This window comes from Ambystoma mexicanum, chromosome 8 (assembly GCF_040938575.1).
Source record: "Ambystoma mexicanum isolate Mex_15411 chromosome 8, UKY_AmexF1_1, whole genome shotgun sequence".
In the NCBI taxonomy this organism is placed as follows: domain Eukaryota; kingdom Metazoa; phylum Chordata; class Amphibia; order Caudata; family Ambystomatidae; genus Ambystoma; species Ambystoma mexicanum.
In genome coordinates, this window is record NC_090929.1 from 827,517,149 (window position 1) to 827,544,662 (window position 27,514).

At 44.8% G+C, this 27,514-nt stretch overlaps 1 protein-coding gene across 4 annotated transcripts in view; it reads right to left on the reverse strand.

Annotated features, from left to right (window-relative positions):
- Positions 1–27,514, reverse strand: part of LOC138472491 (cGMP-dependent protein kinase 2-like) — a 2,724,950-nt gene that overhangs the window by 714,240 nt on the left and 1,983,196 nt on the right. For all 4 annotated transcript variants that reach the window (XM_069610703.1, XM_069610701.1, XM_069610702.1 and 1 more), the window contains exon 13: positions 11,713–11,802. In XM_069610703.1, coding sequence (XP_069466804.1) covers positions 11,713–11,802 — 90 coding nt within the window. The remainder of the gene's footprint in view (positions 1–11,712; positions 11,803–27,514) is intronic.

Sequence of the window (27,514 nt, forward strand, 5' to 3'; positions counted from 1 at the left end):
CCCTTAGCTCTTCATTCACGTGGATCCCAGGTATTTGAACACTGGGACAACTTCCACTGTGGTGCCGGCAAGCGTCCATTTAAGGCTTGCCGCCTTAGCTGCCTTTGGGTGAAACACCATGATTTTAGTTTTGTCCATATTTATTAGCAGAGAGTTGGATTTGGCAAAGTCAGCTACTTTATTCAAGGATGCCTGCAGGCCCACAGGAGTAGTGTCCAATAGGACTAAGTCATCGGTGTAACCCAGCCATGACACGGCTCCATCGCCAAGTCATGGTGGGTTAGCAGAATGACTAGGTAATATTCCTCCCACGTTGGCTAGGTAGATTTTTAAATAATATGGGTGCCAATGTGCCCCCTTGCTCAAGACCCTTGGTGTTATAAACCAGCCAGTTGTCCTGCCGGCTTGGTCCATATGGACCTTTACTCAGGTCTGACCATGAAGATTAATTATGATCTTCAGAAGACCCAATTGTATACCACCTGCCAGCAATTTGTTTCAGAGTGTCGCCCTGTCGATGGTGTGAAACGCCACACTGAAATCAATGAATGCTGCATACACCATTGACCCGCGAATAAGCCATCCAGGTGGATAGCAATATACATGGCCAAGCAATTGATTGTGGTTTTCGAGTCTTTATGGAAGCCAGTCTGATTGAAGGGGAATATGTTATACTTGCTAGACCATTCTTCAAGTTCCAACAGTAATATACAAGAGAAGATCTTACAAGAAGTGTCCAGCATTGCCAGCAAGCAATCATTTCTTGAACAGCATTTTTTATAATGTACAGGCACGATAATGCCATTGGGCCATGAAGGTGTAATATTTGTGCATGGCTGATCCAAACGAATAACCAATGGAGAGGCTCAGCCCAAAGGGTAGGGTCTCTCTTAATAAGAGAACAGCATATCGCATCTGGACCGAGGATTCTAGAAGATTTGCACATGGTGATTATTCTATGAATATCACAGATGTTTTTCTCATAAAACCATCTATGCTGACTCAAAGACACTAGAACATCGCTCTGGCGTCCACCTCCAAAATGTTGTACTAAATATGCTTCCCACCGTGGCCCTACAGCTCCATTTAGATCCCTAGCTCTACCTGAGTGGCCATTGATGGTTTTCCAAAACAGAGCAGAATCGTGGGTTTGTGAGGAGTGTACAAGGAGTCACCAGGTAGACTATTGTCACGGGACCATTGTCACAGGAGGATAGCTCAGGGACAACGTGTTCGCCTTGGAAGCAAAACGACACCGAGCAACACAGGTTCGATCCCCGGGTCCGCGCTTACAAACTTCTGGGTATTAAGTGCCTTATAAATAACCTATCATATCAAATCAAAACTATCATATCATTCCCTCTTAAGCCTGTGCCTTCTAAGGCATCCATCATTCTCACTTTTTAAGGCCTTCACCCTTAGTGCATAGGAAGGCAGATCTACAAACTATCGGGATAGTGCACGCAGGGCTTCATGAAAGGAATCTTTTATTCTCCTTGATTCCCTCTTCAAACCGATGGACATATTTTATATTTGTTACAATACCTTCCATGTTACTGGTTGTGCCCCTTGACACAGAGCAGGCCCCGATGCTTTCCATGTGTAGGTTATAAGGTTACCTGTTATCTCAAAAGTCCTCCAGGTAAACAATATAGTAATATGCAAAAATGAGGTTGGACAGATGCAATTAGCAATTGATTTGAATACAGAAAATGAATTTATTTAAAAAAATACCAAAATATTAAGAAAACATACAATTTATGAAGACAAATCACAATTTTGACATCTAATTCATTCCACCTTTCATACACATACTCTCACTCACACAACCAATGTCAACATAGTATTTTGTTTTTGTTACACCCGTGTCTCCTGGTGGTGTGTATATGTGTATACAATAGCAAACCAAGCTTATTGACAATGTCTACATATGTTTCAGGCTGCAAATAGGGGCTTTCAAGTTCAGCCTGGCGTAGTTCTGACCTTCTTCAGGACAATAATGAGGTGTCAATTTTCCCTCAGACTCATAGCACAATCTGGTGGAAGATGTCTTCCAATATTCACTCTCCAATGCTGGTTAATGGGGGTAGCACAAACTCAGGACCTAATCCACAATGCTCCAGGGAAAAATTCCACAGAGCTTATAGTGTTCCATCTGCAACTTCAGATAGATGAAAGGAACCACCTTCTAAATTGGCACTAGATCAAATCTTACACTCGTGGGAATGGAGTCAATCACCAATCAATGTCCTCGACAAAGTTGTTGGTGTAGTTGTTTCCAGCGCCAAATGTTCACTTCTGCGTGTCCAACATGGTGACATCTTTTCACCGGGTCAGGGTGCTTGCCTCGGTTTAGACAGGGTAAACAAATTACTCTACACTGTGATCTGCAGACATCCCAGCACCGTTCCTCACTACAGCTCCGAAATGCTTTCCATACAGGCCTCAAAGTGGTGCATAGCTGTGGGCCCATCTACGGCACCTGGGAGAATTTGAGCAGTGTCCCAAGAACCTATATAGCTATCAAGAGTTTCTTGGGCTGTGTGGCAGATGCCCTCTCCATATTCCCCTTGTGCTAGGAAATGCGACTCAGGGCTGAGTAGACATGCACTTGCCCAGGGTGAGTAAGGGTGGGAGTTACTTCCACCAGATTTAACAAGACCACCAAAGGAAGGTGGTCACTTTCATCCCACTGCAAGACCTGCATGTTCTTCACCAGATCGCATTGAGTAGGCACAAAACCATAGTCTATGATGCTACTTGGCCTGTTCCCAATCCGTGTATAGCTAGGTGGATTATCAGATGGATAGGAGCCATTGACCATGCTGTAGTTGTATGAGTATAGCAGCTCAGCCCAGATGAAACCCTGTTGCAGGGCTTATCATATGTGCCTTGTTGCATGGGGGAAGAAGTGCACACCGATTTACTTGGATAGACAGCCCTCAGGATCCTAGCGTTAAAATCCTCACAGTTGATTACCGGGCACTGTGGCCCAGATTATCAAGACAAATGTTTACAACCCTGAGAGTCGATGCATGGCACCTTTTAAAGGGGGGATCGTATAGATTAACAACGTAGAGAGCTATCTTAGGTATTGAGGCCGCTCCCTCGGATGTGCAGACTCTACCCACCAAGACATACTCTACACCAAGTGGCACAGCTTCTAAAAATAAATGTTTCTTGACACCCAATGCCAGCCCTCCTTTCGGGCGGCCTTTCAGACCCTGTCCAGCAGGAGAAGAAGAGTGGTCCAACCATCAATCACTATATCAGTAGTGAGCCATGTTTCCTGTAGAGCTATAATTAAAACATTGTCAATAAAATAAAGTAAGCCACCCTCTTCAAAAAGATGTGTGTTTCCTCGAGTGTACCAATTCAGGAGCAAATAGCAAGCACTAGTATCACAGCTAGGAGCATGCCCTTCCACGCTGGTCCACCAAATTGGGCAGCCAAGCCCAATGGGATTCGTCAGCCTGATTGGCGACAGTAGGTTTATTACTTAAGTATGTCACCGGTGGAGCAGCAGTGGGGGGCTGAGGGTGGTGGTTGACCACAGGATGTCCCACTCAAGCCCGTCCGGTTGCTATCATACTTAGAGTCCATCCTCCCATCTACAGGCCAGGCTACATCAATTAAGGTGCATTCAAAGCCTAGCTTATACAGAGCCTTTCCATAGTCCAGGACATATGTCATTTTAGACTCAAAGTGGAAGAAGATATTGGGCAATGCCCTCCTGTCACTCTATTGATCTTCGCAAATGTCTACAATTCGTATGTCGTTACTAGTGATGAATTGAAGTGGGAGCACAGAATGGAAGAGCTCCAAAACTGAGATCTGTGGATGTAGGTTCTTTTTGGGGCACCAAATATGCCTTGGATTTGTACAGCCTTTATTTTAGTGGACTGAGTGGAGGGTCCAATGGTGGCCAGCAATGACACATCTTAGACTAGTTCAGTTTGAGTGGTTGCCGTGTTAGAACTCCGATCAATTACTGACACAGGCTCTGACAATTGAGGCAGAACAGGCCTTCCAGGTTGTAAGTAGTTTCCTCCATATTGATAGTAGCTTGTGTTTTGTTTGTCTGTTTATGGGCAGTTTTTCTACTGCAGACACCGTGTTCCCTTGCTGGGCCTTTTGCTTTTCTCTTTTGTCACATTGCCCTTGGTTATTTCTTCGCAAATGAGAGGGTATGGCAGTGTCTGCCATGGTGCAAGCCTCTGGTGAACATACAATAGTGGATGCAATGGTCACCTCGCAATTAGTCAGTCGTGGGCGAGCAACAGGAGCATCTTGTCCCACACGCCCCTGCTTTAGTGGGGAGTACCGTATAGTCACTGGTCTCTGCTTAGTTGGAACCGTTTTTTTTTCTTCATTGCCAATGTCTTCATACATTATGGCCTGTTTGGATGCTTTCTTCTTTTTGCCTAGCACCCGGCTGTGGTATTCAAATCCAGTGTACGTTTACCTGAATTTTGAAAGGTAAGATCTGACTTTGATAGCATAGTGAGCTGTTTTCTGGAGAGAGATTCCAACTCTCTTAGTCTTGCATTGGTTGTTTCCTGCAGCTTGGCAATGTTGCTGATCATGGTGGCTAGTTTGAGGATGGTTTCCATAATCTGGACCAATTGTCCCCAGATGTTTGCCATGCAGCCGGACAGATCGTTACATTTCCGTTTTAATTGCTCCAATAATGTTTCCAATACATTGAGCATCACCTCGGAGGAGGTACTCCAGTTGGTCTCCCTCGCTGCCTCCAGCTCAGTGTGTTCAGCTTGGATGGCCTGAAGGACCTCATCCCTGGAACGCCCCCATTGCCCCATCACCAAAGACTCTGAATTAGCATCAAGAGCCTCTCCCAGACAGGGAGGTGAGGACACGGTGCTCAAATGGTTTTGATTGTTTTTGCTTAGGATGATGTTTGGAGCGGTAGAGTTCGTAGAGATTGCAAGATCCAGTGGTGCTGTTCCCAATAGCAAAATCTTTTCATAAAGCCTCTCAACCTCAGTGCTGTGATTGGCAGTACTCAAAACTGGGCTTAGCAGCAAGGAGCCAGGAGGAGGTATACTATGCAAAGGTGAGCTCGTAGAGGCAATGGAGTCATGGTCATCCAGGTCAGTCCTCAGAGTAATCAATGCTGTTACAACCGCCTCAATCATTTTGGGTCCAATACAGGGTATAGAGGCCAGCAGTTTGTTGGTAAAGTTTGTGCTTGAGTAGCCACCATTGCACATTTCACTGCATGTGTTTTAATGGAATTAGATGCCTGGTGCTTAGGCATACTAAGGGCGGGGCAAATCCACAAACACATGGTGCACGGTACACGCCCACCACTCTCTCTCTGGGTAATGAAAGAATGGGAGCTTTCCCAACACAGAGCGACAAGTAGCAGTGATACAGTTATACAAATGGTAGAACTGGTACTGGGCAATCAGATGGACAGTGCGTAGCATATAATATGTAATATGAAATATGTAATATGTAGTGAGTAACTGTCTGCACATTGGGAAGTTGGCTCCCCAGCACTTACTCCTCGCACATCACGTAGCCACAGAAGTCCTTGCTGCAGCTTCTAAAAGCAGAGCTCTTGGTTCTTTGCCATGCCAAAACACACCAAAGGCACAAAGATACACTTCTCAATGCTCAACACTCAGCCACAGCTCCCAAGAAAAGTCTTCACTGGTGTAAAGGAAAGAACTCCACAAGCACCGGGGAGGTACGAACTCCTAAGCCCCTGAGCAACTCTCAGTTTCCCTGCTCATGTGTTGGTGGGCTCACCCTCTCGGCTCACTCACAAGTTCGCCAATTCGCTCTGGCGGCCAGAAGCAGAAGCCAGAAGACATCAATGTGAGCAACATCAGCAGTTCCTCCCGAGCAGCTCCTCCTGAGGTATCAGCAATGACAGCCTGTAGCAGCCTGTGGAGCGAACACAGATACCGCAGCTGCTCTCTTCTCATCTATATTACTGGCTGCCTTCCATTCAGTCCTGGATGCATACATGTTTCCTTATCATTGATCACTGTGTCCAAGATCCTATTATTTTCTTCACTATCTCCTCTCTGGCATCATATATTTACATTCATCCTCACTCCAACCATTTCCCTGCTTTTTATGTGAATGAGGCATAATCTTTGACTCTTTCTTTCACTTCTCACATCTCACTTCTCTCCATGGCATGCAGGCATCAGATTTTCAATCTGAGGTGCATTTCTCCTTTTTTCATGCTTGGTTCTTCAAAACTTCTCTCTAATGCCCAGAAACGAGTGAATGGCAGGACCTGGACCGGCCTGATACTGACATTTTCTGAGTATGTGCACTTTTATTTGAAAGATAGTGTACCAGCACATCTTAGGATGATTACAATACTTTCAATGAATGAATACCAGCCCTTCCCAGTAGTAAATCGTAACTCTGCGACAGTGAGTAGGAAAATGTCACATGTATAGAATGACCTTTGCTTACTTTCCAATGGACCAACAGTAGAAAGTGACCCAGACTTTTACCATTGGAAGCAAAACCAACTTTATGGGCCTTTTGTATTCCTTCAACAATGCAGTTATGTGGGAATTGATAGAGCCCATAGAAACCACTACATGAACATACTGCATAGCTGAGCCAGTGGCATATTTATCTTTGGAAGAGAAGGGAAGCAATAGGTGTAGCCTTTTGGTAAATTTGCAGCAAAATGGCCAAGCACCTACTGCCCTCTGTGCCTGAATTGAACAAAGGGATGTAAACATACAATGTTACTCCATGTCAAAGTCTCTATATGCCGTTAGAATAGCAATCAAAGATCAGGTTATCAAAGATTTGCACTTGTGCAAAAAAGCAGAGCAAATACAGTTACTACCAGTTTTGCTGCTCTGATAATAGAGAATGGATCAAACAGGTTTAGCCTCAGTCGGTATTATCCCAAAGAAATGTCACCTGCCAAAATGTGGAGTAAGCTGTTTTATTTACTATTTTTACAAAGGTAGCGGGCGCCCCTCTCTCGCAAGAACAGACATGATAACCTGTTCAGTGATTATTAACCACTTGAGAGTTCGCAGCCACTGCTTTTACTCACTGTGCCTTTCACAGATGGGAAATATCCATTTGCATATCAGTCTTTGTCCTGCCCAGGGGCAGTCCAGCACCGAAATACAATGGCAATTCCAATCTGAACGAGAGTACCACCAGCAACCCCATACACGTGTTTCACCCTTGTTGGGGATCATCAGTGAGGTGAAGCTGATGCCTCTCTAAGCACAGTGAAACACGTGTATGGGGTTGCTGGTGGTACTCTCGTTCAGATTGGAATTGCCATTGTATTTCGGTGCTGGACTGCCCCTGGGCAGGACAAAGACTGATATGCAAATGGATATTACCCATCTGTGAAAGGCACAGTGAGTAAAAGCAGTGGCTGCGAACTCTCAAGTGATTAATAACCACTGAACAGGTTATCATGTCTGTTCTTGCGAGAGAGGGGCGCCCGCTACCTTTGTAAAACTGTTTTTTAAGGAACCTGGGATTGGTAACCCTAGGTCTCCTGGGGGCAACCAGACGTGGTCTCCCTCTCACTGTGCTTAGAGAGGCATCAGCTTCACCTCACTGATGATCCCCAACAAGGGTGAAACACGTGTATGGGGTTGCTGGTGGTACTCTTGTTCAGATTGGAATTGCCATTGTATTTCGGTGCTGGACTGCCCCTGGGCAGGACAAAGACTGATATGCAAATGGATATTACCCATCTGTGAAAGGCACAGTGAGTAAAAGCAGTGGCTGCAAACTCTCAAGTGGTTAATAACCACTGAACAGGTTATCATGTCTGTTCTTGCGAGAGAGGGGCGCCCGCTACCTTTGTAAAACTGTTTTTTAAGGAACCTGGGATTGGTAACCCTAGGTCTCCTGGGGGCAACCAGACGTGGTCTCCCTCTCACTGTGCTTAGAGAGGCATCAGCTTCACCTCACTGATGATCCCCAACAAGGGTGAAACACGTGTATGGGGTTGCTGGTGGTACTCTCGTTCAGATTGGAATTGCCATTGTATTTCGGTGCTGGACTGCCCCTGGGCAGGACAAAGACTGATATGCAAATGGATATTACCCATCTGTGAAAGGCACAGTGAGTAAAAGCAGTGGCTGCGAACTCTCAAGTGGTTAATAACCACTGAACAGGTTATCATGTCTGTTCTTGCGAGAGAGGGGCGCCCGCTACCTTTGTAAAACTGTTTTATTTACTATGTTTGCTACATAATTTGAAAAGAAATGTAGTAGACATCTTTTGTTGTTTGTTATGCAGCAAACACAGTGCAATAAACAGCCTGATTAATGTTTGCCCAAATGCAAATGTTTTTCGATAATATGGATTGTGACCAAATCTGTTTGCTCCATTTTGTATTATAAAAGCATTTGCTCACTTTTTAGCACAAGTGCAAATGTTAGATATCTGGCTGCAGAATGCACAATTCAACTGATTACAGCAAGTATTGAAGTTTTCAAGATAAATATTTCAAATTCCTTCTCTCACTAGAGAAAGGGCTATTCATCATTGGAAAAGAAATACATTCAGGGGAGGCTTGAGGTGTCTATGATGTCAAGCATTGAAATCCTTGACAAAAGCTTGGCTCAGAGAATAACTTTCAATAGATCACAGTGAGGTAGCTGCCCAGCTACCTACAAAATGCTTACTCAGATTTAGGCAACATTGTATGCAGTATGCCGTGGGAGACTGCACAATCCTTGTCCTCTTGGTAATAGGTAACCCAACCTTTGGTATACGTCTGTACTACACAAGTTGGTAGAGTGACTGAGCAGCCAGGCTTACCTCAGGAGGGGCCAATGTGAGCTGTAGGGTTGCAACATAGAGTTTCACAGTGACAAGTATCCAAATAACACACTCAAGGTTTCTTGATTAAACAATATTTATTAATTTAACAGTCAGTTTGAATAAGCCTTCTTTAGAAGGGAGCAAATATGTGACACATAAATACACACTCTCAGTTTCACTAAATCAATAGATACCCTATTGGGATGGCACACATACACTTCCTACACCCTGAGGTGACTTCAATAACTAGGAAACTGTGAACATTTACATATCACTCATACATTTAGAGCAATACTGAGTTTGGTGTCAAAAGGAAAAGGTTAGGGAAAGAAACAATGGTTAACACGTTTCCCAAACAGGTAAGCACTTTTGAATCCCCCAATGCAATGCAGATTAACCCTTTTCCAGCTATACAAGTAAAGAATGTATGTTTTTGTGGAGCAACAGATCAAAAGGTTAGAAGAATCTTCAGGGAGCCAGGCCAGCCAATGCAAATTGAGCAAATTCTAGGGGAGCTAAGGCACTTCTGGTAGGTAAGTAAAAAGTCTTGCACAATGTTATAGAGAGTTTTGTAGAAAAAGGAATCACTGTTGGGACACGAGCTGGGAGGCTTGTGATGGGCAAAGCTGCAAGCAACTCTTCAAAAGGCATCAAATGCAAGTCTCAACTGAGAGCTAGCAAACTACACAACAAGAGGTCAGTACCCCTTAGTTCACAGTACCTTAGATCTGAAGAAATTGGTTCCAGCTGGCTTCTGTTCCTATTGTAGTATGGCAGACCCTGTTGTTCCTGGGCTTCAGTCATGGGGACAAGAGGGAGGATGTCTGGGGACTGCTGCACTACAATTCAAAGGTCAGTGGCAGCAATGGGCAAAGTTCAGATCAGCGGAACTTCGCGTTTCAGCTTCTCGCGAATAGCACCACTGCGGTTCTTGGACACCTTGTGGACTTTCCTTGCTTTGGGGTCCTGCACTTTGTTCAGGTGGCTCAGGCTTGGTCAACCCTGGTTCGAGGGAGTCCAGAGGATCTTCCTGGAACTCGGGTCAGGCTTTAAAACGATGCACTCGATTCTGGTGTTCCTGTCCCCTGGCACTCGGTTCCTGCAGTGGCAATGGAAGCACAGCCAGCATAGAGAGGGTTTCCAGTCGAGTTCGTCTTGGGGTCGATTGGTCACACCAAAACAAAGGGAGAAGTCATCCTTCGCAGGGCTTCTCTAGTCGAGGTGAATTAGGAGATTCGGCACTGCAGCAGGGATTCACCTTCAAACCAATGGTCCAGGAGTTGCAGCAAGCTTCTCTTCCAAGTTTTTCTTCGGATTCCTTTATCCAATGGACGACTCTGCCTTACTTGCAAAAGATTTTGCCTTTTATGCAAGCCTCTCCCATTCATTTGCAGCCCAGCTGTCACTCACATAGCAGGGTGGCTGTCCTCCAAGGACAGCCAGCTCGCCAAGCACCTTTGGGTGCATTCCTGTAACCAAGGAGACTAAGCACAGACATGCTGGAAACAGAGGTGTGCTTTAGCAGTGTACCCTGCCAAAGACAAAATGAACAAAGGGACCAAATCTAGTTTGGCGCGCAGAGTAAATCTCAAGAAGGACCTTTCCAATAAGAAATGGCAAAAAAAGACCAGGCCATTTTGACAAAATGGGCACCCATGTGTGCTATGCTGCAGCTGCGAACGCAGCCTGCGGTAAAAACACACAATGGTAGGAACAAGTAAACCACTGCGACCAGCCATTAATTGTAGAAAGGGTAGCATAAAAATGTTACATCAGAAAGTAGACAAAGGGGATACTAAGCAACCCCTCCAGCACTCTATGGAAGATAGTGTGTGCTGGGTCTACAAAGTTACAAAAGGTAAGTAAAGGCAATATCACTTTACTGCACCCAGTAGGTTAATGAAGAGAAGGTATTTAAACCTTTGGGAAATCTGGAAGACTTCCATGTGCCAAAGGTGCCGTGTGTCACAATGTAAAAAGATGATGACTATGGAGTTTGTCAGACTCCAAATCCAAATCAAACACAGGGTTCAAAACAAAGAGAAATACATGAGAGAGTGGGAAAAAGGTCTCACTCTCTCCAGGATAAAAATGAAAAGTCCTAAAGTCCTGTAAAAGAGCTAGGGGTCTCTAAGGTAGAAGGGAATTAACACGTTTCTGAGAATTCTCCCCAACAGGTAGTCTACAAATGATTTAACATCAGGTTCCCCACGAACATGCAGTGCACTCTGGGCAAGAGAGGTGGCCCCCTTCTGTCCACATTGGAGTCCTGAGGTGAGTGGCGCTATGCACTGGCTCAGAGGTTGGCTATCCTAAGCCAACTGATGCTCCACAGTGTTGAAGTATTGTTATTGTTTTGGGGGGATTCTGATGTACAGTTGTTCAGTCATAATCCAACAGATGATTGCTTTGCTTCATTGGCTCCTCTGCCAAGCACATACATCAAATGTCTCAACCTGCAGGTATAGGGAAGCTTTTGAAGCTTTTAGGCTGCAAACAACCCAATACTTTAGACCTGATTCCAAAGTGTGTTTTATGTTTCCCAATGCCAAGCAAACAAAAGACATACAAATAGCCCTTTGTTAGAAAGAGATCCCCTTTGGGAACAGAGGTCCTAATTAGGGTAGATCTATTTTAGCAAATGTCCACATTGCCTCAGATTCTGGAAAGCACGTGAAAAATGTCTGTGTTATGCTTTTACCATTCATCTGCTTCTAACAGTGGCCAAGAATGAGTCATGAAAGCTTAGTTTGCCAGTGGGCAATGAAGGGGGCTTGTTTAATATCTATCCTTCGCCAAGCACGCGATATCTCTGACATTTCTTGGTTGAATCGGTAATGCGCCTGAACCTTTTTTAAAGCTCACTCTGGCGTGCAGAACGCATCCATTTTTATAAAAGAATCTTACGTGTCCCGAAGTACGCTCCAGAGTTCGCCACCAAGGCACACCTCCAATAGCATGTAGACATACTTGGCATCTTTGAATGTTTTATAGAGCCTGCAAAATAGAAATAAACAATGTTATCTCTCTGAAGGGGAATTGAATAGCGTGTTGTATTGCCTGTTCGATATTCACAGGATATAAAAAAACGCATACTTGACAACATTCTTTGACTAAAGAGAGGTAGGATTTTTCAAGTTTCAAGTATATTAATTGCCTACTGATGAATGACAGCAAAAGGAATGGCATCAGGTGGCCACCCGATGCAAGAAATAGCACTTGGATAGTATGTGTGAACTCGCCCCCCACAGAACATTCCAAGAAGAGCTTGAAGTGCAAATGAGGCCCCTTCTGAGTTATGCTTCTTTATACAGTAAAACGGTAGTATCTGCCACCAAAACACACAGGCATTAGGAGTATGTAAAATAACAGTAGCCTAGAGCAAACATCTGTAGGATGGGCAAATATGAAAATGTTTCCTCCTCAGAGCTTGTCCTATACATTATTTTCCTTTAAAAACTGGGAGCCTGTGGTAAAAAGCCAAGCAAAGTGTAAGGCGGGTAACAAGTGCTGGGGAACAGTGGGTATAGCTCACGGCGGAGGCCCATAGGACTATTAGCAACGGGTCGACCGCCAGGGTGCTTTATTTACGGGAAGGAGAACACATTCAGAATGTAAAGTGCACTGAACACAAACATGATAGCTGGACAGTAGAGTACATGTTAATACAGGTGTGTCGTTGAAGCTGGAAGAAGGTCAAAAAAGGGATGGTCCCTTGCTATTTCCCTATGGTGAAGAACCAGGAACGGCAGAGACATAGTGGGACAGATGAAGCAGATTGGACATAGCCCACGCAGGAAAGCATGTAAGTCAAACTATTGGCTGACCAAAAGACAGTGCAGGAAACAGAGAGAGAGAGAGAGAGCGAGAGAGAGAAGCACAATTAAAAAGAAAAGGAGCGACTTTGATTTATAAAAAACGCAAGGGGCTATGCATCAATCCTGGTTAGGGAGGACTGTAGAAGCGATAAGGCATTGAGTTTACAAAGTATCTGAGAGCTATAGTACAGTTATAGCCTGGCTTCCATTCAACCTGATTGGCTAAGTGGTGTCTACAAGGTGCTAATTAGTGTTACTAACCAGTACAACCCCAGCCGTCAGGCATTATAGCCATTAGCAGCCACAGTGTGGGCACAAAAAGTGGTAAAATTAAGATAAGTAAACTAAACACAGAATACCTTGCAGTTATGCGCTGTGCCAAATGGGGCTTGAAGCAGAAGCAGAAGGCTGAGCACACCATAGAGGGTTAGTGCCACGAAAAAACTGCAGTTGTGAGATGGGTTGGTGCAGCAGGCCCAGTGAGAGCAGAGCAGGCACAATGCAAGAAGGAGCGAGCTAGTGTTATTTTTATTTATTTATTTATTTCCATTTATAAAGTGCGCATCTGCCCTAGGGTATCGTGGCGCAGTTACATCATATTCACTTGGGTGCAGGCAAAAGCAGTGTACTGTTCTCCGTTCAGGGTCATACATATTGGGCGATAAAAGGGTCATACCTATTAGGCGATAAACAGTTCGTTGGTTACAGTGGAACAAACAGTTATTTGAATAATATGGTTTTCAGAGCCTTTCTAAAGGCTAGGAGTGATGTTTCCTTCCTGAGTTTGGGGGGTAGTAGGTTCCAAGATTTTGGTGCCAATACTTCAAAGCTAGTACCGCCGGCTTTGGCTCTGTTAAAGACAGGGACAGCGAGTTAGTCAGAGTAGAGTTCTCGCTTGAGTCTGAGTGATTGTGCAGGGTGTATCCGATCAGCTAGGTATCGAGGCGCTGATTGGGAAAGACATCTGTGTGTGATTGTGAGCGCCTTGAACAATATGCGTTCTTTGATAGGGAGCCAGTGGGCATCTTGTCTGGCCTTTGAGATATGCTCTCTCGTGGGGATACTGAGAGCAGCTCGCAGAGCATTATTCTGTGCAATTTGTAGCCTGTTAATGTTCTTGGCAGATGTACCTAGCAGAAGGAAATTGCAATAGTCCAGTTTGGCTGCTATGGTGGCTCTGGCAATGTTGAGACAGTTCTTGGCGGAGAGGTAGGGTTTTACCGCGTTGATGATTTTAGTAGTGTGAGCTGCTGATGAGGAGATGTAGCTAACTTGTCTATTCATGGAGAGGGTGGAGTCAAGAAAGACTCTGAGTGTTTTCACTGCAGCTGAGACTGGGATGACAGTGTTTTCATTGCTGAAATTTCTGTATTTGGTGTCCAGTTTTTTTAAGGTTTCCTTGGGGCCTATAATTAGGAGTTCTGTTTGATCCCTGTTAAGGCATAGGCGTTTATATTGCAACATTGTGTGCAATATCAGAGAAGCCGTACCTTGCAAGAGACCCCAGTAGATGAGGCGGTGAAATGGAGGCAAAAGAGAAGACAGGATTAATTGGGTTGCATTCCCTGATAGGTCAGGATGCCTTCCATGGGTGCTAATGGCCGGCATTTCCCTGCAATTACAAAGAAGCTGTCAGCACATACACCCCAGTCACACTCTGGCTGGCTGCCAGTCGGCTCACCCTTGATCTCCTTTCTTGGTTTTTTATCACTGCACCCAATTTCCACCATTGGATACATGCACATAAACCGGAACCCGGCCAATGTGTCCATGTGACGAATTGGATTCGGCCCCAATGAAGTACAGACATGAATAGAGGATAAAATACCTGTTCAGTCCTCACATTTCTACAAAACAAGAGTGAACCCAATCATGAAGGTAAAATAGGCATAGTTAAGAGATATACCTCCTTTGCCTTTTGTGGTAACGTGGGCCAATGGAAGGCTATACTCCCAAGAGGATGTGAAAGTGAACCAGTAGCCACCCAAAAAGCACAACTTAACAGTCCAAAATGAAGGAATGTCCAGTCAAGGTTCTATACAAAAATATGTATACTTCAATCACCATATGCAACAATAACTAAAATGAAAACACTCTAAAAACTCATGCCTGTAGAAAGAAAACAGAAAATGTACGCTATCAATATGCAACACTCTTGTAATGATACGGGGGAGAAAAGGAAATTAAAATTATAATGTTCAAAAGGGATATGTCCTTGAGTTGCAAAAGGGATTCATGTGACCTAGTCTGTCTCTAGGGGCCACAATAGACTAAGGGTACAATTATTAGGCAATAATGCCTTTGCAGTGTCTTGGTGGTTCAAAGGTGGCAAACCCTTTTTCTTAGTACTGTTCGGCGGTTCAATTCTGTTAGAACACAGCCATCATGGTAGTCCAGTGGCAGGCAGATTTTGATGTGTGGTCGAACGGAATAAGTATGCAGTTTGAAGCAATTCACAAGTGAGGCAGACCATGGGTTTCAGCAGGTTCGGCTTGATGGTCGAGGTTCAGCGGTGGAAGGTCTGAGGACATGATGCACAAGCAAGTTGGTTCAATGCATTACTGGAAGAATGTATTTCGGGGAGAACAACAAGGTCAGTTCAATCGTTGGCTCAATCAGCGATATAGAGATGATTGACTCAAGCAGCAGTTCGAGCAATGCAACAGCAGCAATGCTTCATTGTTTTAACTGACCACGCAACAACGCCCTACAGCTGATGCAGTACAGAAACAAAATCATTTGATCAGGTGAAACGGCAGTTTGAAAGTGGGTGAGTGCCATAGGCAGGTCTGGAGGGTCTTATTGGTTCAACACCATGTCAAATGAGCTTGAATAACGGCTCTTTTAGGGAATGTGTGAGCTGGACAGTGTTTTCAGTGTATAGATGAACATTTTAAACTAATACCTAGAATAATGGAGGGTGTGAATTGAATGGGTTAGATTTGCTTGCGCCATGAATAGTGCTATGACGGCAGGTGCAGGAACATTGGCAGATTCTGAAAATAAATCAGAGTTAAAAGCTGTACGTGAAGGAAAGATTCATGGTGTGCAGAGCAATGCAGTGTGATGGGCCTTGAAAATTAACACTCCTTGTTTGTGCAAAGCAGGAAAGGGAAGGAAGGATAAAGTATGTAATACAACATTGATAGGAAATTCTGCTGGACGGAATGCTGCTCAAAGATATGGCCAGAGGTGATATCACAAAAAAGGCTGGGAAATACTAAAGAAAATAAATGTACAGAATCAGATACCGGAGGAGGTGTTGAATGAGGGTTTGAAATATAGGCACAGAAAGGGGGGAAGGTTAGACTTCTTGGAGAGAGAGGGCTGTTCTGCATGGCTAGAATGTTCTTGGGAATCATTTGCTGGGTCACCAACCGTGGCTGGGAGTGGGATCTGCATAGGGAATTATTTGAAGGCCATGGTGCCACTCTGGGGCAGTGTTCTGGCAGAGGCGGACTGAGGCATACCTAGCTTCAGGAAGAGAGATGGCTTTCTGAGAGACAGAGGACCTCATTACAAGAAACACAGTTTCTGGCGCCTGATATCCCGGTGCCACCAGGACATTACAAGTCCTGGCGTACCGGAATATCAGGTGGTGGAAAATGATAGTCCATATTCCCATGGAGCCCCATAGGGAGTGGGACATGGAAGCACAGGCACCATTGCTAACAGTGCCTCCGTGACAACTCAGGCACAGGAAAGCAGATTTATACTCTGCTGGTCTGGAAGGGGTGTTACCAGCACCCTAATTTCTGACCGGCAGACTAGTAATGAGTCCCAGTGTATTCATTTGGATGGTGAGTATAACTAGGCAGGCAAATAAGCAGGAACCCTCTGCAGGCTAATTGGCAGTGTGTCAGACAGGATACAAAAGGCAACACTTCCTTAATCTTTAATGTACCAAAATATTAATGGAGTAGCTGAGCTCAAAATGTTAGAGTAGGGGTGTCTCCTTTCACACACAGGGGGCTGTAATGTTAATTTAAAAAATTAAATTAACAAATGGCCTAATTGAGTTGTCTGTTTCTTGCTGATGAATTTGATGAGATAAACTCACTAACTGAGGAAAAGGGTGCTTGTCTTTATTGCGTCCAGTGGTTAAATGAGTGTTTAGCAGAAGGGTACAGTGTAAAGCATGGAGATGCACCAAGGTCCCGAGTGTGATGGCCACCGGCCCGGAAACACAGTCCCTGCACCATTGGGGGACAAGGGCAGGGGGTGACAAAACTTATAATTGTCCCTTTGGGACAATTCAACATAGGAAGCCGAGCTGGGTTCAGTCCTGGCGCCTTTGGTGCCTTTGGTGCCAGGCACATGAACAAATATGAAACTCACACACTTTATTTTGTGCAAAGTACTTTATTTTCCTTACAAGAACCTCCATGTGCGATTATTTGGGTGTGGCCACTGGGGAAAGCTGGATCACACGTGCAGCATCCTTTAGGAGTGGCTGGGTGGGGCCGGTGAGCCAAGGCTTAAAGCATGGCCAGAGCTAGAATATTTAAGCCACCCAGCCTTCAGGCAAGGGCTTCGCGTTATTCTGCTCTGATGGCAGCGTAACACTCAACGCCGCCTGAGCACATCTTACCTTGTTTCCAGTTACCAGCCTCAGCATCTTACCTTCATTTCCAGTGACCAGCCTCAGCTTCTTACCTTGGAATCTGCTTTCTTCAGCACACATCATAGTTGTCTCTGGCATTCTTCATTCATCTCCAGACCTCCGGAAAGCAGCGCTCCAACTCTGACACTGTGGTACGGCGGGCCATTCATATGAAAACGGTGCCTGCAAGCGAAAACGACAAAGACAAGGTTAGAGTTTGCAAAGACCTAATGTTAAAGGTTGCGCTTTTGACAAATCTTCACGCTTAACCTTAAATCAACACTCACCTTCTGTTGGAGCATCGCGGACCCCATTCTCTTCCAATTTGGCCTCGCTTATCCACCGCAGCTACCACAGTGCCATATTTCTTCTGTTGGGAGAGAGCAGGGGAAAGACATCATTAAAAGATATGGACAATAATCAGGAATCAACATCACAATATTAAAAGCCGTAAGGCACTTACCATCAGAAGGGGTTAAGCCACAGCTGGTCTGGGCTGCCACGTACAATGGGCCAGTGAAGGAGCTCGTCCATCAAGAAGCGCCCCTGCAGTGAGAAGCAGGACGGAGAGCTCATCATCATTAATCAACAGGCGAGACTACATGGGTCGGCGCATACTCACCATACTTTGGGAAGAAGGGTTAGAGAGAGACAGCAGTCACATAACCACATTCTCATGATCTCCTATATCCTCGCAGGAGCAGTGTCACCAATAATCGCAGCCCGCAGCATATGTGTAGGGTCAGACAAGGGTGATCCACTTCCAGGGAGGTCTGTAACCGTGCCCCAACGTCCCCAGAGACCAGGTGAGCGTAACAGAATGCAAAGCCTCTACGAATCTCTACCTGGGCATTATGGAAACCTCGGAAACAGAGCAGTTGGCCCAACTATTGGGGGAATTACGGTCTGAAGTCCATACCTCCAGACAGGAAACTAATGCTTTAAGGAGGGATCTTATTGTAGCCCGAGAACGAACCGACGACTTGGCAAGGCAAATGCTTCAGGCCCGCGCGGGTCAGGTCCCACTACCTGGACTTGCCAAACCTTCCATGCCACAGCCTTCAACACCAGTTCAAGTGGTTCTTCCAGGTGCAGTGCCACTGGCCCCGCCTGAACGCTTTACCGGCGACCCTAGAAGGTACGCTATATTCATGAACCAATGTCGCCTTAATTTTTTGTGCCGGCCTGGGGCTTTTCCCAATGATCAAGCCAGAGTTGCATAGGTACTCTCATATTAAGGAGGGAGCGCAGGGGACTGGTCGATACCGCTAGTAAACCAGGATGATCTGTTGCTTCGAGACTTTGGGGAATTTCAGGGGGAGATGGAGAAATTGTTCACAAGGCATACTCAAGGACAAGCTTTGGACAATTAATTATTGTCACTTAGGCAGGGAAACCAAGACTTATTGACCTACACCACAACCTTCAATCTTCTCATAGCACAGACAAACTGGCCAGAAGAAAAGAGGACTACGCTCTTATATCGAGGGTTGCATGGGGAACTTAAGGATGTTCTAGCCCAAGTGGTAAATCCCCCGAGGGATGTGCGGAATACATCAGCTTGACTGTGCAGCTCGATCACAGATTGCAAAATAGAAAAAAGGACCGCACAAAGGCTGAGGGGAGGTCGGTTTATATGTGATCCTGGGACAACCAAGCCAAATCCCACGAAGAAATGGAACCAATGCAGATTGGTGGATTACGGAGCCCAATCTCCAAGGCAGAAAGGGAGAAAAGGAGGCAACAACAGCTCTGCTTGTATTGCGTGAGAGCAGGACACTTCCTGTGAGAATGCCTGGTGAAACCACCCAAGAAATTGGTTGGAGCAACAGACAAAGACGACGAGGAAAAAGAACAAGATTTGGAAAACTCCAACGCCCGGCAAGGCATAGGGGTCCACTTGTCGAGCGAAAAGAAGGAATCCGTATTGACCTCACATCTAGTCATCCCGGTACTTTTGGTCAACCACAAACAACATCAAAAATACATGCTTTGGAGGTATATACTGATAGTGGAGCAGTGGAAAATTATATTGATCAAGATCTGGCAGCACGAGTAGGCCTTCCACTCCGACAAAAGCTGAAATCGGAAAACGTCACAGCAGTAGATTGTTCTCAGTTATTGTCTGGGCCAGTGATGCAGCATACCGAAAAAGTCATGCTTATGTGTCAGGATGGTCATCAAGAAGACATTACCTTCGATCTCATTACTGCTCCTCAGTTCCAGATGATACTAGGAATGCCTTGGTTGGAAACCCACAACTTGAGGATCGACTTGCGAAAACAAGTTCTGACCTTTCCTCAAGAGTGTGCTAACACTGTTAAAAAGAAATGTGGGCAACCTGAAACCAAAGACTAAAACTATTTTGGGACTCACTAGTTCCTTACCACCTGAATATATGATTACCAGGATGTTTTTCAGAAGGAGCAAGTGAACACCCTGCCGCCACAAAGGTCTTACGATTGCCAAATAGATCTGGTGCCCAGAGCCCAGATCCCTTGTAGTCATATTTATGCCCTAATGGAGCAGGAAAACCAGCATCTAAAAACGTACCTGGATCAGTACCTGGCTAACGGCTTTATCTGCCCATCCAAGTCCCCTTTCTCTTTGGCTCTCTTTTTCGTACCTAAAAAAGAGGGCGACTTAAGAACTTGTATTGACTATAGAGCGCTTAACCAGATCACAGTAAAAAACAGATATCCACTGCCACTCATCCCAGATCTTTTGGATCAGGTAAAGAATGCTCAGGTTTACACAAAACTGGATCTACGGGGAGCCTATCATCTTGTAAGAGTTAAAAAGGGGGATGAGTGGAAAATGGCTTTCCGTACTAAGTATGGTCTTTTCGAATACGAGGTTATGCCCTTCGGGTTATGTAATGCCCCAGCAGCATTCCAATTTTTTATGAACAATGTGCTTCGTGAATTGTTGGACATTTGCGCACTCGTCTACATTGATGACATTCTCATTTACTCAGCTTTGAAGGAGGACCATGTCGGCCATGTACGAGCAGTATTGGAAAAGCTTCGACAGCATCGGCTGTTTGTCAAGTTAGAAAAGTGTTTCTTCCACGTAACAGAAGTTGAATTGTTGAGCTTTATGCTCACACCACGAGGAGTTCACATGGACAGACGCAAGGTGGATGCTATCCTTCAATGGCCATCACCGACATCCACTAAAGGAGTACAAACTGTGCTCAGAATCGTCAATTTTCATCATCGGTTTATTCCTAGGTTTTCACAGATAGTACATCCAATTACTTTCCTGCTGAGAAAAAACAAGAAATTCCCTTGGTCTCCAGAAGCAGAGAAAGCCTTCCAGGAGCTGAAACTTACTTTCACTACAGCACCAGTTCTTTGACACCCTCGAACGGACCTGCCATACGTGGATGAAACGGATGCCTCCAACGTAGCCATGGGGGCAGTATTGTCACAAAGGGACCCCGAAACAGAACAATTACATCCCATAGCATTCTGGTCCCGTAAGTTTTCTGCACCAGAGTTGAACTATGCAATCACAGACAAAGAACTGGCAGCCTTCAAAGCATGGAGACACTAACTTCTTGGAGCAAGACACACAGTCACTGTCATCACGGATCACCGCAATCTGCAATACTTGAAGGCCGCCAAAGCCCAATCCTCACGGCAACTTTTTTGGGCTCTTTTCTTTGCAGAATACGATTTTATCATCACCTATAGAACCAGAGTATGCAATTGGAAAACTGATGCTCTGTCATGCATGAGTGAGGGCAAAGAAGCTTTTACCATGCCTGAGCCCGTGGCCAGCATTCTGGAGGAGCGAATCCAAAACAAGATCACTGCAACCCCTTGTCTGGATGACTTGAAAACCAATCTCCGAACTCAGATAAATCAAGCAACACAACAGGAATGGCTATCTAGAGGAGACCAATAGACCATTGAAAATGATCTACCGTACTTTCAAGGGAGATTATACATTTAGGACAAAAAACTGCATGATCAAATAATAGCAAACTATCATGATTCATTGGTGGAAGGACATCCAGGAATTGTCAAGACTCAAGCTAAAATACGAAATAGTTATTGGTGGCCAACTTGGAGAAAAGACATTGCCCATATTTATTGTGACATGTGGTGTCTGCGCACAACATAAATCTCAAAAACTAAACCCAGCCAGTTTACTGCGTCCATTGATGGTACCGCCAGCACTGTGGCATACATTGTCAATGGACTTCCTCCCTGCAATCGATATAACACAATCTTAGTTGTTGTGTATTTGTTCTCCAAAATGGCTCATTTTATCCCATTAAAAGGACTCCCCACTGCTTCTGCCCTCGCCACCTTGTTTTTGGAATAGATTGTTAAATTACACGGGTTCCCATCAGTACTAATATCAGATTGAGGAACCCAGTTTGTCTCGGCACTCTGGAGGAGATGCTGCAAGATAGCCAAAATTGACCTCCGGTAATCCACTAGTCACTATCCTCAAACTGATGGCCAAGCCGAACAGACCAACCAGACCCTGGAGCAATATCTAAGGTGTATGTTATAACAAGCTAAAGAATCCTGTAAAGACATACTTTGGTTGACCGAATATGCCTACAACAATTCCATTCACACTAGCACCGGACAGACTCCATTCTACACGGTGCATGGTTGACATCCACGGACATCCGCTTTTGATTCACTTGACGAATTGAAACTGCCAGCAGTAACAACCTTACATAAAACCATCACTCGGATTCTTAAAGAAGCAGCTGGACATTTGACCAGAGCTAAGGAAAAGCAGAAAAAGTTTGCAGACCGACATCGAAGCGAGGCCCCATATTATCAGGTCGGAGACAAGGTTTGGTTAGCCTCCAAAAACATTCCTCTAAAAGGACAACCAGCCTTCCGTCCCAGGTACCTGGGGCCTTATCCCATCAAAGCCGTGATAAACCCTGCTGCCATGAAATTGGAACTACCACCTAACATGCGTATCCATCTGGTATTCCATGTTTCACTCCTGAACCCAATGAAACTAGGAACTCGGATTGAAGCACCATCCAAACCCGACATCTTAGAAGGGGAACCAGAGTACGAGGTCAAGGCTATTCTGGATTCCAAGATAGTGCAATCTAAATTGTGCTACCATATAGACTTGAAGGGTTATGGACCTCAAGATCGTACCTGGCATCCCAGTGAATTTGTCCACGCTCCACGACTGATCAAACAATTTCATCACGACAATCCCACCAAGCCAGGACCAGGAGAAAGAACACCCATGAGAGGGGCCTTGAGGGGGAGTGCTGTCATGGCCAGCGGCCCGGAAACACAGGCCCCACACCATCGGGGGACGAGGGCAAGGGGTGACACAACTTATAATTGTCCCTTTGGGACAATTCAGCATAGGAAGCCCAGCTGGACTCTGTCCTATCACCTTTGGCGTCAGGCTCATGAACAAATATAAAACTCACACACTTTATTTTGTGCAAAGTACTTTATTTTCCTTACAATAACCTACACTTGTGTTTATTTGGGTGTGGCCACTGGGGAAAGCTAGATCACACGTGCAGCATCTTCTAGGAGTGGCTGGGTGGGGCTGGTGAGCCAAGGCTTATGGGTGTTGCCAGAGCTAGACTATTTAAGCCCACCCAGCCTTCAGGCAAGCGTTTCGAGTTATTCTGCACTGATGGCAGCGTAACGCTCACCGCCGCCTGAGCGCATCTTACCTTGTTTCCAGTTACCAGCACAGCATCTTACCTTGGTTTCCAGCAACCAGCCTCAGCTTCTCACCTTGGAATCTGCTTTCTTCGGCATGCATCATCGTTGTCTCTGGCATTCTTCAGTCATCTCCAGACCTCCGGAAAGCAGCGCTCCAACTCCGACATCGTGGTACGGCAGCCCATTCATCTGAAATTGATGCCTGCAAGGGAAAAAGACAAAGACAAGGTTAGAGTTCACAAAGACATAACGTTAAGGTCGCACTTTTGACAAATCTTTGCGCTTAACCTTAAATCAACACTCACCTTCTGTCGGAGCATCGCGGACTCCATTCTCTTCCAATTTGACCTCACTTATCCACCGCAGCTACCACAGGGCCATATTTCATCTGTGGGAGAAAGCAGAGGTAAGACATCATTAAAAGATACGAACAATAAACAGGAATCAACATCACAATATTAAAAGCCAGAAGACACTTACCATCAGAAGGGGTTAAGCCACAGCTGGTCTGGGCTGCCACGTACAATGGGCCAGGGAAGGAACTGAAGGAACTCGGCCCATCAAGAAGCGCCCCTGCAGTGAGAAGCAGGACAGAGAGCTCAACATTATTAATCAACAGGTGAGAGTATATGGGTCGGCGCATGCTCACCACACTCTGGGAAGAAGGGTTCGAGAGAGACAGTAGTAACATAGCCGCATTCTCACAATCTCCTATATCCTCGCAGGAGCAGTGTTACCAATTACCTCGGCCCGCATAATATGTGCAGGGGAAGAAGTGATCCACTTCCAGGGAGGGCTACAACCGTTCCCCAATGTCCCCGCAGACACCAGGTGAGCATAACACCAAGGTCTAAAAAGTGGCAAGAATGGAGGATCAGGATTTCTTTCTACATATTTGTGCATTGGCTGGGAATGTTTAGCTAGTGCATCAGTCAGATGTGGCAATATTGTATTTGTCAATAGTGTACTGTGCTTAAGTGAATTCTAATTTGGGATTGTAATTTGCAAGGACAGTGTGCAACATGTTCGAGGTTTGTGTAGCAAAACTAGCATGAATATGCAGAATCAAAATTATTTTTCTCTAGGGGTGAGGTCTACAGATACGATGAATGTGTGGACAGAGCACCTAATTTCAGAGATAGAAAAGGAGGTGCCTGAAAGATTGTTTGAAGAGGACACAGTGTTATGCTTGTGTCTGGTCAGGCTTTTTGATTGAAATGATAAATCACAGATAGACAGCATAATCTGAATGGGTGAAAAGCTTTGGTTCATTATACACAGGGTGTTGTGTTGGATATTGGGATTCAGGATAAGCAAACCATGGAGTGGTGTCAAAGAGAATTGACAAAATTACGGGAAAGGGTGGCTGTGAAGAATCCTATGGATCTCTCACTGAAACCCTGGCTAACGTTTCCTACCTTATGGCCAGGGGAAGGCAGACACTTCCTGATCCCAACCCTGGGGGTGTTGTACTGCAGGAGGATCACCTGGGAGGAGACAGGGCCAAGGGTGGTGAGGAGATTCAGTGGGATGAGACACAGTATTTTTCCCCGAACAGGCAGATTCTTAACACTGTAGATAAAGAGGTTATGGATTATTGTCATTTTAATGTTTCTCAACCTCATATTAGATATAAGATTGTGAGGCCCAAAGTTATAAAATCAGAACAAACTATCCCAAAAGAAAGATCCTTTTTGGTATGGCAAAATAAATACCTTACTCAATCCCAAAGGTACAATGTGAAGGATTATGGAAATGTTGTCTCACTAAACCATATTCCTCTGTGATAGCTAATTCTCATAGAAGTTGGGCGGTATCCTGGCGATAATTGTGCCAGGATACTGCTGAATGAAAATTGTGTTACCGCAACTCGGTCCGGCGCCATTAGCGCCGAGGTTCCATGTTGCGGGGCAGGAGGTAACAATTGGACCCAGTGGGGCATTCTGTGTGCTAAAAGCGCTGCACTATTAGCACCATGGTAATAGTGCCAAAAATGGACAGAAAGTGGCAAGATTTACCTCCAGCTAAGAGCTGGAGGTAAATCTCCAACTTTCCACCCAAACTTGAGATTGGGTGGAGCGGTAATGCGGCAGCAATGCTATATACATGGGTAGTATGGCTCAGTGGCAACACAATCATCTCAGAAGCAAGACAACACAGAGCAGTACAGGTTTGAATCCTGGGTTCTCACTTAGAAACCTCTTCAGTATTAAGCGTGTTATGAAAAAACAACCGCACACATTTTTACTGCTCTACCCAACTCCTGATGAGGTACATAATCCCTCTGTTAAAAACCTTAAGGGAATTAAATCTACCCTTACAAATAATTCAGAAGTTGCAAAACCTAACTTTATTGGAAGAAACTACAAGTCCCAGAATCCTAGGGGCACTGGGACGAGGAAGAGGGCTGAAGAGGCAAGTAGATGTAGTAGTCAGGCAATGAAGCCTAGTAGCTATTGCAGTAGTGAAGCAATTAAGGCTATTACCTCAAACCTGAAGACCATTGTTGAACCTGTGAGGCTTAAAAGGTCCCCTCTGGAAAGGAGGAGTAGAAGGAGCTGGAATGAGAGCTGGAAGGCTGGCTGTAGCAGTAGCAGCAGAGGAAAAGCACAAGGCTGGTAAATCACAACAAGGTGGAAGAACAGAAGGGACCCCAGAACATGGAGACAGCAGATTCCACCTGCAAGTTGAGAAAGCGTCCTGTTCTCCCAAAATCTTAAGTGCAGAGGCTGCACATTGGAAGATGTGCAGGAGACTAGGTTTTCCACATGTGAGCTTAATTACTGTGATTGCAGAGCCGTGGAAGTGCAGGAGACTATTGCCAGAAGCACAAGGCAAACCAAGGGTCTCAGGATGAAAAGGAACTCCCAACTTAAGTGACCGGACCAAAGACATCCATGCTGGATAAGAGTGTGGGTCCTCAGAGAGCCAGAAGTAGTAGAACTGGTAGGAGAAGGCGGGACAGCAGTGCAACCTGCAAAACTAGTGTCTATGAAGTCAGTGAATGAATCACTGTGTTCAAATACACTGTGCAAGTCTTGCCAGTAACTGTAGCCAGCTCCTAAATGACTTGCGTACAGCTTAATCTGAGTGAAAGCTGTTAATTAAAGCTGAAGTCGTATTAAGAATGGAATTGTAGAACTCGCGTATAACATTAAAGATCAACACTCGCGTGAGAAGCTAAAATCATTGAAAACCATTGTTGAACTATTTAAAGACTGTTTCTGCCTAAGGGAGTGATCGCATGTCCCTAATTAACAAGAGGGAATGCTTTCTTAACCATAACCGAACATATGCAATTGTCTATATATGAGTAACAAGTTATAAAGTGTGAAAGCCACATCAAAAGGAAGTTGCCTATGCCTAATTGTAATTCCAAAGGAAGGCACAGCTTCATCCTTTGGCATTACAGGGGAATACAATTCATTGTTCAACTTTAAACCTTGTAATGCACTTTGTGCGCCCTGAGGCCCATGGACATGTGGTGCGTTACAAACATTAAAATAAATAAATAAAGAGAGGTTGTCTGTACCTAAATGTTTTTTCACTGAAAGACTGAACTCTATGCTGTATGCAGAAGTGACATTCTTTCCATTTCAAAGAATTAAAGAGTGTAATGTGTTGAAGAGAAGAGAAAGCATTGCCCAAGCCAAGAGGCACCCCCTTTTCATAGTTGAACCAGTTTTGGCAAGCGTTAAAGAGACATCTAACTACACAGTGAAGTTGTTAACAGCCAAGTGGCCTAAGAAACAAGTATACCATTATAACCTGACGCTGAGAGAGTGGCACCAAAGCTTCTGGGTAATTTCTTGGGCTGATAACTGGCAGAAAAGTATGAGTAAAGTTGGGGAAGGGGAGCTAATTACTTGTAAAGAATATTCAGAAATAAAATACAACATGTGGTGCTAAAGACTGCTGAAGCTAGAAAGAAGTGAGTCTTTTGGGCAGAGGCACATCGTTCTTGAGGGAGTCAGACAGACGGAAGAGGCAAAGAGGCTGCCCCTTTTTAAAAAGTAATTAAATGGAAGAGTGTCTTGCCTACCTGAAGAGGCTGAAGTGGCTTTTCAAAGCCTGACTAACAATTCAAATGTACTGAGCACAGTAGTAATATTTGAACTGTGGTTGTATATTAAATTGTCAGCAGATGTCACATTGAAGGGGTTTGAAGCAGTAACGTACTGTGGGACAAAGGTGACTGTTCTCATAGTACCAACAGTGAATTGTGGTTGTTGAAAAAAGAAGCAGCAGCCCAGAGAAAACATCCTGACAAATATACAAAATGTAAAGTTGTAAATGAAGAGAACCTAATGAATTGTGTATTTTTGACATTGGGGAATAGTAAACATTCTTTTGAACTGTGACTATTTATCGGAAGGAAAAGACAATCTATGTTAACCAGGATTACCACTGGTGCATTTTGTTTTTTCTGAAAGTTGGATGGGGATCTTTTCACCTAGGAACAAAGTGTTGTTACCAGTGACTTTTTGTTTGATTAACTTTTTCTTTGACTTTGAACTTGAATCACTGGTTCAAAATATACATTTTGGAGTTAGCTTTGAATCCTGGGGAAGGGATCTTGCCCAGGAAGGGAGCAGGCCATTCAGACA